At 36.9% G+C, this 13,398-nt stretch overlaps 1 protein-coding gene across 1 annotated transcript in view; it reads right to left on the bottom strand.

Moving 5' to 3' along the window:
- LOC134611833 (myosin-1B-like) overlaps positions 1–13,398 on the bottom strand; it is a 43,015-nt gene that overhangs the window by 15,965 nt on the left and 13,652 nt on the right. Inside the window, exons 3-18 of the mRNA XM_063456092.1 lie at positions 11,828–12,044; positions 11,242–11,385; positions 9,542–9,698; positions 9,262–9,289; positions 8,991–9,105; positions 8,516–8,608; positions 8,346–8,409; positions 7,393–7,491; positions 5,599–5,702; positions 5,333–5,471; positions 4,592–4,710; positions 4,294–4,443; positions 3,906–4,076; positions 3,097–3,397; positions 2,872–2,930; positions 2,697–2,784 (exon numbers count right to left, since the gene is read on the bottom strand). Coding sequence (XP_063312162.1) covers positions 2,697–2,784; positions 2,872–2,930; positions 3,097–3,397; positions 3,906–4,076; positions 4,294–4,443; positions 4,592–4,710; positions 5,333–5,471; positions 5,599–5,702; positions 7,393–7,491; positions 8,346–8,409; positions 8,516–8,608; positions 8,991–9,105; positions 9,262–9,289; positions 9,542–9,698; positions 11,242–11,385; positions 11,828–12,031 — 2,035 coding nt within the window. The 5' untranslated portion in view covers positions 12,032–12,044. The remainder of the gene's footprint in view (positions 1–2,696; positions 2,785–2,871; positions 2,931–3,096; positions 3,398–3,905; positions 4,077–4,293; positions 4,444–4,591; positions 4,711–5,332; positions 5,472–5,598; positions 5,703–7,392; positions 7,492–8,345; positions 8,410–8,515; positions 8,609–8,990; positions 9,106–9,261; positions 9,290–9,541; positions 9,699–11,241; positions 11,386–11,827; positions 12,045–13,398) is intronic.

Here is a 13,398-nt window from a genome sequence, read left to right as displayed (position 1 = left end):
ACCTACATCCACATCCTATATCTCCATCACTATTCTCTAATCCCAATCCCAGCTAAACCTACATTCACATCCTATATCTCCATCACTATTCTATAATCCCAATCCCAGCTAAACCTACATTCACATCCTATATCTCCATCACTATTCTATAATCCCAATCCCAGCTAAACCTACATCCACATCCTATAACTCCATCACTATTCTATAATCCCAATCCCAGCTAAACCTACATCCACATCCTATATCTCCATCACTATTCTATAATCCCAATCCCAGCTAAACCTACATCCACATCCTATATCTCCATCACTATTCTCTTATCCCAATCCCAGCTAAACCTACATCCACATCCTATATCTCCATCACTATTCTATAATCCCAATCCCAGCTAAACCTACATCCACATCCTATATCTCCATCACTATTCTATAATCCCAATCCCAGCTAAACCTACATCCACATCCTATATCTCCATCACTATTCTATAATCCCAATGCCAGCTAAACCTACATCCACATCCTCTATCTCCATCACTATTCTATAATCCCAATCCCAGCTAAACCTACATCCACATCCTATATCTCCATCACTATTCTATAATCCCAATCCCAGCTAAACCTACATCCACATCCTATATCTCCATCACTATTCTATAATCCCAATCCGAGCTAAACCTACATCCACATCCTATATCTCCATCACTATTCTATAATCCCAATCCCAGCTAAACCTACATCCACATCCTATAACTCCATCACTATTCTATAATCCCAATCCCAGCTAAACCTACATCCACATCCTATATCTCCATCACTATTCTATAATCCCAATCCCAGCTAAACCTACATCCACATCCTATAACTCCATCACTATTCTGTAATCCCAATCCCAGCTAAACCTACATCCACATCCTATAACTCCATCACTATTCTATAATCCCAATCCGAGCTAAACCTACATCCACATCCTATAACTCCATCACTATTCTATAATCCCAATCCGAGCTAAACCTACATCCACATCCTATATCTCCATCACTATTCTGTAATCCCAATCCCAGCTAAACCTACATCCACATCCTATATCTCCATCACTATTCTCTTATCCCAATCCCAGCTAAACCTACATCCACATCCTATATCTCCATCACTATTCTATAATCCCAATCCCAGCTAAACCTACATCCACATCCTATATCTCCATCACTATTCTATAATCCCAATCCCAGCTAAACCTACATCCACATCCTATATCTCCATCACTATTCTATAATCCCAATCCCAGCTAAACCTACATCCACATCCTATATCTCCATCACTATTCTATAATCCCAATCCCAGCTAAACCTACATCCACATCCTATATCTCCATCACTATTCTATAATCCCAATCCGAGCTAAACCTACATCCACATCCTATATCTCCATCACTATTCTATAATCCCAATCCCAGCTAAACCTACATCCACATCCTATAACTCCATCACTATTCTATAATCCCAATCCCAGCTAAACCTACATCCACATCCTATATCTCCATCACTATTCTGTAATCCCAATCCCAGCTAAACCTACATCCACATCCTATATCTCCATCACTATTCTATAATCCCAATCCCAGCTAAACCTACATCCACATCCTCTATCTCCATCACTATTCTGTAATCCCAATCCCAGCTAAACCTACATCCACATCCTATAACTCCATCACTATTCTATAATCCCAATCCCAGCTAAACCTACATCCACATCCTATATCTCCATCACTATTCTATAATCCCAATCCCAGCTAAACCTACACCCACATCCTATAACTCCATCACTATTCTATAATCCCAATCCCAGCTAAACCTACATCCACATCCTATATCTCCATCACTATTCTGTAATCCCAATCCCAGCTAAACCTACATCCACATCCTATATCTCCATCACTATTCTGTAATCCCAATCCCAGCTAAACCTACATCCACATCCTATATCTCCATCACTATTCTGTAATCCCAATCCCAGCTAAACCTACATTCACATCCTAGAACTCTTCACACACTGCTTGAAAAACATCGAATTATAACCGGACCCCTCAATTGCTCCTATAATCAAGCTATTCCCCCCTACGGCTCTTAAAATGAGTCCTTGTAACTCTTCCAACCACAACTTCTGCAATCTCTCTTTAATGACTCTAATTATTATTTGGTTCTGTAATTATTCCCTCCAAAACACCTTCCCTCTCCTGGTCTTAAAACCCATTCTCATTATTCCTTCCCTTATTTTTCCCTATAATTCCTCCATTCAAGTATACCTATCCCATAAACACTCATCTAAATGTGCCTATGACCAGCTTTTATTCATTGATGAGGCCCAAACAAGGCAGAAACTGTCTTGGGTTATTGTACCTCGCATGCAGATTGGACCTGGCTAGCATATCTGTAATTGATAGCCATGCTGGGTGGGATTGGTCTAATATGCAAATAGTATAGTACAGGTTCTCTCTATAATAGCACAAGTAACCTAAAACATATACAAGAAAGAGTGGGTACTAAGGACAATCCACTGTTTTTTGTCTATACTAAGTTTTCTCTTAAACCCAATTTTGTCCTATTATCCTTACTTTACCTGAGCTTATACAATTTACTATAAAAAATTTGATTTAGCTATTTCCATAATGCCTATATTTATTATATACATATACTGCACCTGGAGTTTTTGTTTCATTCGGAATCAGACAACGAACAAAGTGGGGGTGAGTGGTTTTCAAATTGGTCATTAATTTAGTCAAGTTTTCCTGCATAAAAAAATTATGGAAAAAAATGTTATTATAGATATAGTCTATATAGATATAGACATTTCACCCAAATGTTTCACATCATACCCTAAACAATGCAGACACGGTCTGGAATGAGGATCCTTTCCTTTTTTTACCTCCAGAACCTAAAATCAGAGTAAAAATACGGTTAACACAAATAGCACAGTCTAAAATTAAGTAATGGCAAGATCCATCTTGGAACAAATAATGTATAATAATAATGAGATATGGGATTGTACAACACACAACATAAATTTATCTTAAGACACGTTCTGCTTCATTGTCACCTACCTGCTTCAAAGCTGGAAAAGAGAGAAGCAAGAAGTTTCAATGATGACTTCTGGTAAAGTCCAACGACTGTCTCGTTCAATGGGTCCTTATTTTTCTCCAGCCACCCAGTGACATTATAATCCACTATGCCAGCATAATGAACCAGTGTAAAGTGAGCTTCGGCCTTGCCTTTCCCAGGTTTGGGTTTTTGGAAGTTGGGTGATTTCCCAAGATGTTGGTCATAAAGCTTGTTCTTAAAGGTGGTGTCTGAGGCCTTTGGGAACATACACTCTTCTTCAAGGATTGAAAATATTCCCATGGGCTGTGGGAAAACGTGAGAAAGTATTCTTACACATGCCAAACAGTTTTACTGTTCTTTTTAACAGTGCATATAGTCATTGTAGAAGGGACCTCAGTGGAGCCCAAACATTGTCTAATTTGTTGTACTCCACAAAAAATTCTACCTGCTGAAGAAACTACTTGGTGTGTCCAAACTACTTTTTTGTTCCATTGTAGAACTGCAGACTGGTCATATGGAACACCTTTAACCTGATGATTCAAGATGATTCTTGTCGGAAGTGATGGTTTGGGCCATAGGCATATATTTATGGAATCTAAATAATCTTTCCTCTTAAATCCTAATGAGAATTTGTGATAGGGACTTTAGCATTGTACAAAAAATTATTAAACCACCTTCAATTTAATAAAATGCAATTCAACTTGGAGCTCACATTTAACTGGTATGATAGAGTAAGTAGAATATTCAGGTAATTCCAACTCAGCATTATATATCTTACTTAAAGGAATTACCAGCTTAACGAAAGTGTTACCTTCTCAATGAGTTGGATGCAGGCTGCCAAATCCATTCCGAAGTCAATAAACTCCCATTCGATTCCTTCCTTCTTGTATTCCTCTTGTTCCAAGACGAACATGTGGTGATTGAAGAACTGTTGCAGCTTCTCATTGGTGAAGTTGATGCACAGCTGCTCAAAGGTGTTGAACTGAATGTTGGGAGGAAAGGGGAAATATTCATGGTACATAATAATTGCAAAACTTAGCAATACAACAATTTGCTCGTCATTAAATAGCAAAGTATAATTTCTCTTCTGGTAGTAGAATCTTTCTAAAGTCTATACGAACTTTGTACAACTTGCACACATGCAAATTCACAATATTTCACAAAGCTAGGAGTGTAGAAAATGGTCACATTTTACTTACATCAAAAATTTCAAAGCCTGCGATATCCAAAACCCCAATAAAATGTTGTCTCGGCTGTTTGGTATCAAGTTGTTGATTGATCCGCGTTACCATCCATAAAAACAGCTTCTCGAAAACAGACCTAGCCAGAGCACTTATAGAATGGTAAACCTGAAAAAAAAAAAGAGTAGAGATACGTAAACCCCCATAATGCTTAAGATTTTATAGGAAACAAATATCAAAATTCTAAGACTCTGCAAGAAACCCTGGCTGACCCACCAACGGTAATAAAGAATAGGATATCATATCATCATCTTACCTGCTGAACACTCTGGCTTTTTGTAACATATTCGTTTCCAACTTTGACCCTAGGGCTACAAAGAGATTTAACCAGCTCTGAGGAATTCAGGCCCATCAAATAAGCCACTTTGTCAGCATCTACAGGGCAATGAACATACACATAATTAGTGGGGCTGGGAGATACTGGAACCAGATACATAGTAATCTAGGTTGGAAAAAGAGTCCTTCAAGTTCAGCCTTTAAAACCCATTCTTTTTTGCTATGGTTCCTAAAGAATGCAAAGAAAACCCAAGTGTAGCATTCATTTTCCAATTATGCAACAAAAGGGGAAAAAATTCCTTCTCTCAGTAGTGGCAATCGGATTTCTCCCTGGATCAACAACCAGTTCACACACATATTAAATGCAATACTTAAATATTTTTTTTTGTTTTTTGCAAAAAAAAGCATCCAGGCATTTTATTAAACATATCTATAGAATCTGGTAAGACAACCTCTTTAGAATTTCGCATCTTTATTGCTCTTAATGTAATGTCCATGTCCTCTGCTGTATGCGAGTTAATGCTCCATCTGTAGTATCTCGGCCATTTGTTTAATTACCAACTAGGTTAATTAAACCTTTATCCTAAAATACTTCACTGTATGGAAGTTTCAAAGGTGGAAATGTTACACGTTGAAATAAGCCAACATTCTAATTTTCTCTTGGTGATCTCATTGCCTCCCATATGCATCGTAAAATTGTATGTAAAACAGTATCCTGTACCTTGTGTGCCTTCAGCTTCTGCCTGCTCCTCCCGCGGCTTCTCTTTAAACTTCATGTTTCCATAGTGCATTACCGCACCAGTCAGTTTGTATAAACTCATTTTTTCCTCTTGCGTGAAACCCAGAATGTCAATAGCCTCCTATAAAAAAAAAAAAAACAATGGGGAATGTCTCACGTTCTCCAGATTCCACTTGTTACAAGCATGTTTTAACGTCATTCATTTCACTTTAAAATGCAGAAAACTGCACTTCTGCTCGTTCACTTACATCTGTGGCCATTAGTTCTGCTCCATCGTCAATGCTTTTGACAGCGATTTCTCCCAGACTGGTGTAGTGATAGTCGTAAGGGTTGGTGGTAATCAGTAACATGTCTAAAAGGGACAGCAAGCATTTATCATGTGGCACTTGTACTTTGATTAAAGATTTTGCTCATAATGAGCTCCACATAACTATCAATTGAAATCCTCAGTCACTGCGAGATTGCACTATTAAAGGGATACTACAGTGTTAGGAATACAAATCTGTATTCCTAACACTATAGTTCCTTCTGATTCCCCTCTCCATCATGGCCCTCCTCCACCCAATAAAGGGTTAAAAACCCTTTATTCATTTACCGGCTCAGCACCAATGTCCCTTGGCGCTGGGTCAGCGCTCTGTCTCCTTCTCCATCATTTGACGGGGGAAGGGACGGCTAATGCACATCTTAGTGCTGAGTCTATCTTAGTGCTGCAATGTAGACATCGCAGATTCTCTAAAACTGCAGTGTTTTACATTGCAGGACTAAGGGTAACAGGGACCATTGTAATGAGTTGGTTTAGGTGCCTATAGTGTCCCTTTAAGCACAGCTGCTAAGAACAAATTAAAAAACAGTTATACCTACGGACTGGCCAGTACCATTACACTATTTTAGTGTTAAGTGGTTTCTCAATCACGTCAATCATAATGGGCACCGTTAGCACGTTAACAAATTGTATTACCTGACTAATTGCTGTAAACATAACTCGATATATAATGCACCCTTATGTTGTTCTTAAGTTACGATCTTGTGTTTCTTTATGAATTAGCTGTAAATTATGTTTCACTTTTTCTTTCAGACCTGTCTTGCTACACCCAGCGTGTCGAATGCTTCCTTGCTAGTTAATCATGCCTTTGTGTTTTAGATAACCGGTGTGTTTTAAACGATTGAAAATGTCAATTAAAAATAAAAAATAAAAAAGAGGAAGAAGAATATTCTTTTTAGAATGGTGTTTAGCAGTTGGGGCTAACATTGTTCCACAGTGATCTTTGTTCTCAGTTAGAACCTGCAAATAGCAATGGTGCCTTCATGACAAAATGTATTTGCCTTACCCTGGATTAAATAAGGTAATTCTCAGACATGACTTATTTTCTATAAACATATGCCTGCTACAATATCCTCTATGAGCATTAAATCAAGTACTAGCTCATCTTTTATACAATTGGAAATTACTTAATAACCTCGTATTGTTATTTATAGAGGCCCAAAATGTTCCACAGCGCAGCACAATGACAAGTAATCATGGCACAACTAAACAGATATGCATACAGAGCAGAATATTTAAATATTAACTAGTTAAAATGAGGCCACCTTCGACCCGCAGCGGTTTAAAAGGCAAGTCTATTTTACACGCACGTCTGGTATATTTTTGATTACGCCATATACAACAATAGTATTTACTAAGTAAAGATACCAGGGGTGCGAAGGCTGGCAATGCATACTGAGAGCTCTAGACTATCTTGGTATTTAGTTATTGGGCAATCCTCGTAGATTATAATACATCAAAACAAAGTGTCAGTTGCCCTTTAAGACAGGGTTTGATGCATGTAGGCCTTTGGTATGCCCTCTGACATTTGTAATGGAAACGCACTTGCAACAGTAAGACCTCTGTCATCTCCTAGTAACACATTTTAGCACTAGTCTGACAGATGACACTGGTACTTCTCCCAAGTCTAAGAAAAGGTATGCCTTGAAATTAGTGACCAGAAACCCAGTTTTAAGGTAGCTGATTGAAAAAAAAAAATGAATACATTGCGGCTACTTACCAACTATGTCTGGCTTCTTGTTGGACTGTATCTGGTAAAATATATGGTAGCTCCGTTCATTAGGAAGTTGGAACGTTACTCTCGACTTCTCCAGCAAATCTACAATTAATAAAACATTGTAACGTGCCTAACTTTGACTTCAGTCCAAACACACTAACGTTCTAATCACAATTAATTAGTCATTTGCTGTTAAATAGGTTTCCTTGTTAGTTAGTTTATGTTTTTTTTAAGTATGATATATACAGCTTAATAAACATGGGGAAAAAAATTACCATCAAAAAATTTGCCATAATGTAAAATTACCTATTTTGGTGCCAGGAAATGTTTAAACATAGAATATCCAAGAGGTCAGTACAGTTTGTCAGTACAGTTTTGAGCATTCTTTTTTCTTTTTGTTTGTATCAAATCTCACCACACAATTTACTTACCGTAAATAATTTTTTTTTTTTTTTTTTTTTAAACTTAACTAAATTGTATCTTTTCCCAGGATAAATTCGGTTGTTCTTAAAATCCTAATTTAAGTTAGAGTGTTCATTATGTATTAAGATAGAAGCATAATGAAACAAACTGGCATTATGAATATTAAAAATTGTGAAGAATAGATGCTGCTCAATACATGTAGGATATCTTGTAGAATATGATGTATTTTTACAAAACCCACAAGAAAAAATTTTCCAAGTCACTTGGCTTCCGAAATAGTCAAATAATCCCCCAAAACCACATATTTTCAAAAAGTGGATTCAGCAGATATTCAAAACTGAATGACATCACAGGTTGTGGCAAATGAAATTGTGTTACGTTTTGACAAAACAATCTGATTTCCCCTAAATTACCCTCAAAAGTCTACAACATATGAAATGAAAGAATGGGAAAAGGGAGGAAGCTGGTTATTAGATACCTTGGTAACTGGCACTACTATAAGTTCCAATAAACCTAGAACACATTCTACTTACATGTTCCGATATCGGCAGATGCCAGTTTTCCAGTGGCTCCAAAATGGATGCGAATAAATTTACCCTGGTTCCAAAAAAAAGAGGGATTAATGAATGTGGTCACACATGTGATCAGCTACACAAGTGTTATTTCCACAAATCTCCTATCAATTGCTTAAATACAAACTTACAAAACGGGACGAATTGTCATTCCTCACAGTCTTGGCGTTTCCAAAGGCTTCAAGTAGAGGGTTAGCCTGGATAATTTGATCTTCCAGAGTGCCCTGAAATTAAATAACAGGTGAAACGACCCCTCTGTGAATGGAATTATTCTTTGTCCTGCTGATTTAATCTGGAAAAAAAATAGACTAATACAGAACTATCATCCGTTCCTAAAATTGTGCGTCAAGTGCCTTTGTAGACCTTGTCTTGTATTTGTCTTTGATTCCTTAATTCTCAAACATGTAACTTAGTAACATGACACACATATACATAAAGGTTTTTATTAAATTAATTTTCGTTAATGAATATTTTAAAGGCAGTGTATTCACTGTTTGGGTTACAAGAGATCATGACACAACTGTAAAAACAATGTCCACCTGGCAGTTTGTTGCACAGTCAGTTGGATACGTTAATTATAGCGCTCGTACATTCGGCAATCCGTACCTTGTTTAAAGAAGCACTTTCTTTTTTCTTCCCGGCATCTCCTGTAGCTGCAATTGTTGCAAAATACTGAATAACTCGCTTAGTGTTCACAGTTTTTCCTGCACCGGATTCTCCCCTAAAAATTCAAAGATAAAAAAAAAAAAGACAAATGAAAATTATATTAGATTAAACAGACAGAAATGTTAAAACAATACTATTAGAAAACAAAATAAATATGTACATTCTACTTCACATTATCCTTTCAGGTAATAATTGATAATACTGTACTTACGTGATCAGAATAGATTGATTCTCCCGATCTGCACACAAAAAAAATAAAAATAAATAAAAATGGTACATATATTGGAAATAGCCCAAAACCATGAGAATGACATAACTGAATATGTAATTTATATACCCCCCACCCCGTTTAAAAAATGTATAGAAGATATTTTACTTTCATGTTTCTGCATACAGAACATATTGCAATATTATTATTTTATTATTATTTCTCCGTCATTGAGAACATATTTGTCCTGTCTTCTCCAGTGGGTAGTTACTTCATATCTTACCAGTTAACATGAACTGATAGGCGTTATCAGAGATGGAGAAGATGTGTGGTGGGGCCTCTTGACGTTTTTTGCCTCTGTAAGCATTGACCACCTCGGGATTGTACACAGGCAGCCACTTGTAGGGGTTCACTGTGACACAGAACAGGCCGGAATAGGTCTAGATTGAACACAAAACAAAAGGCAACATGTCTTACACTTTATCATTTTCCCCAATCATATGCCGAGTATTTGATCACAAGTGGTTTTTACTGTTTATTGAGATTTTTCTATCACGTAAGAATATAGCAATTAATATACAACAGAGTAACTAATAATAACGTCCGAAAGTGCCAATCATCCACTTTAGGGATTCTGAAAATATTACAAAATATAAAATCGAGAAGAACAATACTCGAGCAACTACGCCTTCATTGAATACACCTCTAGCAACCTACTTTTGTTATACATGAAATATATCCTACCCTTACCCCTCGTGCCACTTTACTCGACTCCCTCTGGAATATAAGCTTGTTTGAGCAAGGCCCTCTTGTCTTGTTGGGAATATTTGTCTGTTAGTCCACCTTTTGTACAGCGCTACACTTTATAAGTAATAATAATAATCAATATAGTCCTGAACCCAATGGATCTGGGTTTAGGATGGTAGGAGTTAGGTGCATCACTCTTTGAACACACACACTGTAGCCGACAGAGAAAGTCTTCGCCACACGTATCTGTCTTTGACAGACACTTCATTAAAAAACGCTCTAAAGAGTGGTAAACAATCTGGTCCTCTAATTACTGGATAGAAGTTTGAATTATAGGACAAGGGAGCCGAAGCATTAAACAGAAATCTTAGCATATAAAACAGAATTACTGTTTCATAGTACACTTTGCTCTGACAGAGTATCATCACTGAGTGAGGAGATTGGACTTTGACTCATAAAATACAGAGAATTATGGGTCCTGCAAATAAATGCGTTGTATGAAAGCGTGAAAAGGTAAATTGTATCATATACCGTCCTGTCCTGTAAGGACCCAATGAGGTTTTGCTACACTGCATTAATATTACAGAGTGGATTGGGGCAACATCAAGAAGGCATCTGTTCTTAAATCACACTGGTACACAAGCTTATGGTGAAGACAACAATGTATATCATCCTGTACCCAGCCAAGACTCCAGAAATACATGTTTTTCTAACAGTCATCCTGTCATGTTGACATCAGTGGCGGGGATCAGAGCTATTTAAGGACAGAGCTCAAAACGTTAAAGAACATACTACCAACTGTAGGTATCTCTAGGGGTATGTGAGAAGGACAGAAGAGGGGACAGAGCAAAATAAATAACGACATATACCCACATACTGGCCTTTACTCACTTATTCACTAGTGTAGTAAAACAGTAATATTGAAGTGCAAAAGAGTGCAAAATGCTAAGAGTCATTTTCTGGTAGGCAAGCAATGTGCTAAAATACGGAACGAGGCACTAAAGCACAAGAGAAAAGAGGACATAGCAATGTAATGAACTGGATAAGAAAGAAAGATAAAAAATCACAACCACCACCACCAATCAAAACCACAACAATAGAGTAAGGGTACTGGATTATAAAAGATATAACAAATAAATGAGGGCTGGATAGGAGGGCGAGGTAGGGTTTACAATTTGTACTTGGACACCAAACTATCCAACGGTTTCAGCAACATTAATGAACATTATAACGTACATAGATCATCCAGGCCGCGTATCGTTCCTTGAGATTGTACAGGACAGACGGCTCGTTGAGGTGAGTAAGCAGAGCCATGTCTTCAATCTTGTCAAACTTGGGAGGGTTCCTTGGGAAAACGTCATCCTCCTTAACCGTAACAACCTGAAGAAAAAGAAAAATTGAATCCAGAGAATTACATTTATAGGAGTAATGAATGAAGTATAACAGGGTGCAGGTAGTGTATTAATACTAATCATGTGGGGTGTACAGGATTACTAGCAATAATCAAATTTTAGTGAATGTAAAAACTTTTTTTTTAATTAAATTTAAAAAAATTCATTAAAAAAATTGTAAAAAAATAAATACACACACACACAAATATATTATAAAAACTATATAGTGAATACACTAAAATAAAATACAAGTAAAGAATGTCATCACTAATTTGGAAATTTACAAATTTGCATATTTCAGCTCAAAGTCGTTGAATGAAAAGAAGAAAGAAAATGTATCCAATTCATCTATTTTACAGCTCGTAGAGAGCTTGTTGACGAAACGTGCCATTTACTGATCAATTCTCCAAAATTACAGATTAATTACGTACATTTCCACTTTCAGTTTTGACTGTTACATTCTTCCCCTCTCGACTTTGAATTATTCCTTTCACATACAGTTTTTTGCTGTCAGCGGCGTAAACATAAGTTTTTGCGTCAAAAGGTTGATTTTGAGCCTCAATGCGTTCTTGCTCAGATTTGCGCAAAAACTGTGCCGCTTCCCCAAATGCCAACATATCTCGGTCCCCACTCATGGTTGTGTAGTGTCTGAAATATAGAAAGAGAAAAAAAAATGTATTTGATAGTAGGAGTTTATTACCTCTTGAATGTAGTATAAAAGTCTCAAAATAATAGAAAACACATCTGGTGGCACATTTGAAAAAAGTATATATATTTCAAACAAATTATATAAAATTTATTCATATGGAAGAACAGTAATCAATCCAGTGGAAGGTTTCTTTAATATCTCTTAAAGGAACACTATAGTCCCCTAAATTACTTTAGCTAAATAAAGCAGTTTTAGTGTAAAGATCATTCCCCTGCAATTTCACTGCTCAATTCACTGTCATGTAGGAGTTAAATCACTTTGTTTCTGTTTATGCAGCCCTAGCCACACCTCCCCTGGCTATGATTGACAGAGCCTGCATGAAAAAAAAAATGGTTTCACTTTCAAACAGATGTAATTTACCATAAATAATTGTATCTCAATCTCTAAATTGAACTTTAATCACATACAGGAGGCTCTTGCAGGGTCTAGCAAGCTATTAACATAGCAGGGGATAAGAAAATATTAATTAAACAGAACTTGCAATAAAGAAAGCCTAAATAGGGCTCTCTTTACAGGAAGTGTTTATGGAAGGCTGTGCAAGTTACATGCAGGGAGGTGTGACTAGGGTTCATAAACAAAGGGATTTAACTCCTAAATGGCAGAGGATTGAGCAGTGAGGCTGCAGGGGCATGTTCTATACACCAAAACTGCTTCATTAAGCTAAAGTTGTTCAGGTGACTATAGTGTCCCTTTAATTTAAATTGATAAATCATGAGATGAAGTTATAAGTGCATCACAAATTTCTACCCAAATATTAAAATAGTGAATTATTCAAATTTATCTGTTTTTGCCCAAAGTGTTTTCAATTCTCTGGTCAATTTTCCATGATTCACAGGTTAGTGAATAAGTCCTGTGCCAAGTGCCACGTGGCTGTCTCTGGGAATGCAGTAGTGAGTGAAGAAGATTATAAAATCACATAGTTGGCATCAACTCGTTGTAGTAAGATTCTCAAAATGGTGCTTGGAAATTATGTAGTTGGCATCATCGTATTCCAACAAGATAATAAGAATGGTGCTAATCTCAGAAGTAATATGCCTGCTGTATGCGATGCCAGGGTACGGGGCCAGGGCTTCCTAAAGTAGAAACTCATAATTGCTTCCAACTGCAGTTTCATGGCCAGAGCCAAAACCACATTTAAATGCGGGATACATTATTTGTCACTAGCAAATACTCTGCATATACCACAACCCTCTGCAACAGTGACTATTTCAGTTTAAAATCAACTGTTTATCATGGAATAAAATAATGGTGATCTCATTAACCCATGTCATTAATTTTCTCCCCGTGAACAAC

Source organism: Pelobates fuscus, chromosome 5 (genome assembly GCF_036172605.1).
Source record: "Pelobates fuscus isolate aPelFus1 chromosome 5, aPelFus1.pri, whole genome shotgun sequence".
Lineage (NCBI taxonomy): Eukaryota > Metazoa > Chordata > Amphibia > Anura > Pelobatidae > Pelobates > Pelobates fuscus.
The sequence above is the reverse complement of the archived record's forward strand: the minus strand, read 5'-3'. Positions and strand labels throughout refer to the sequence as shown.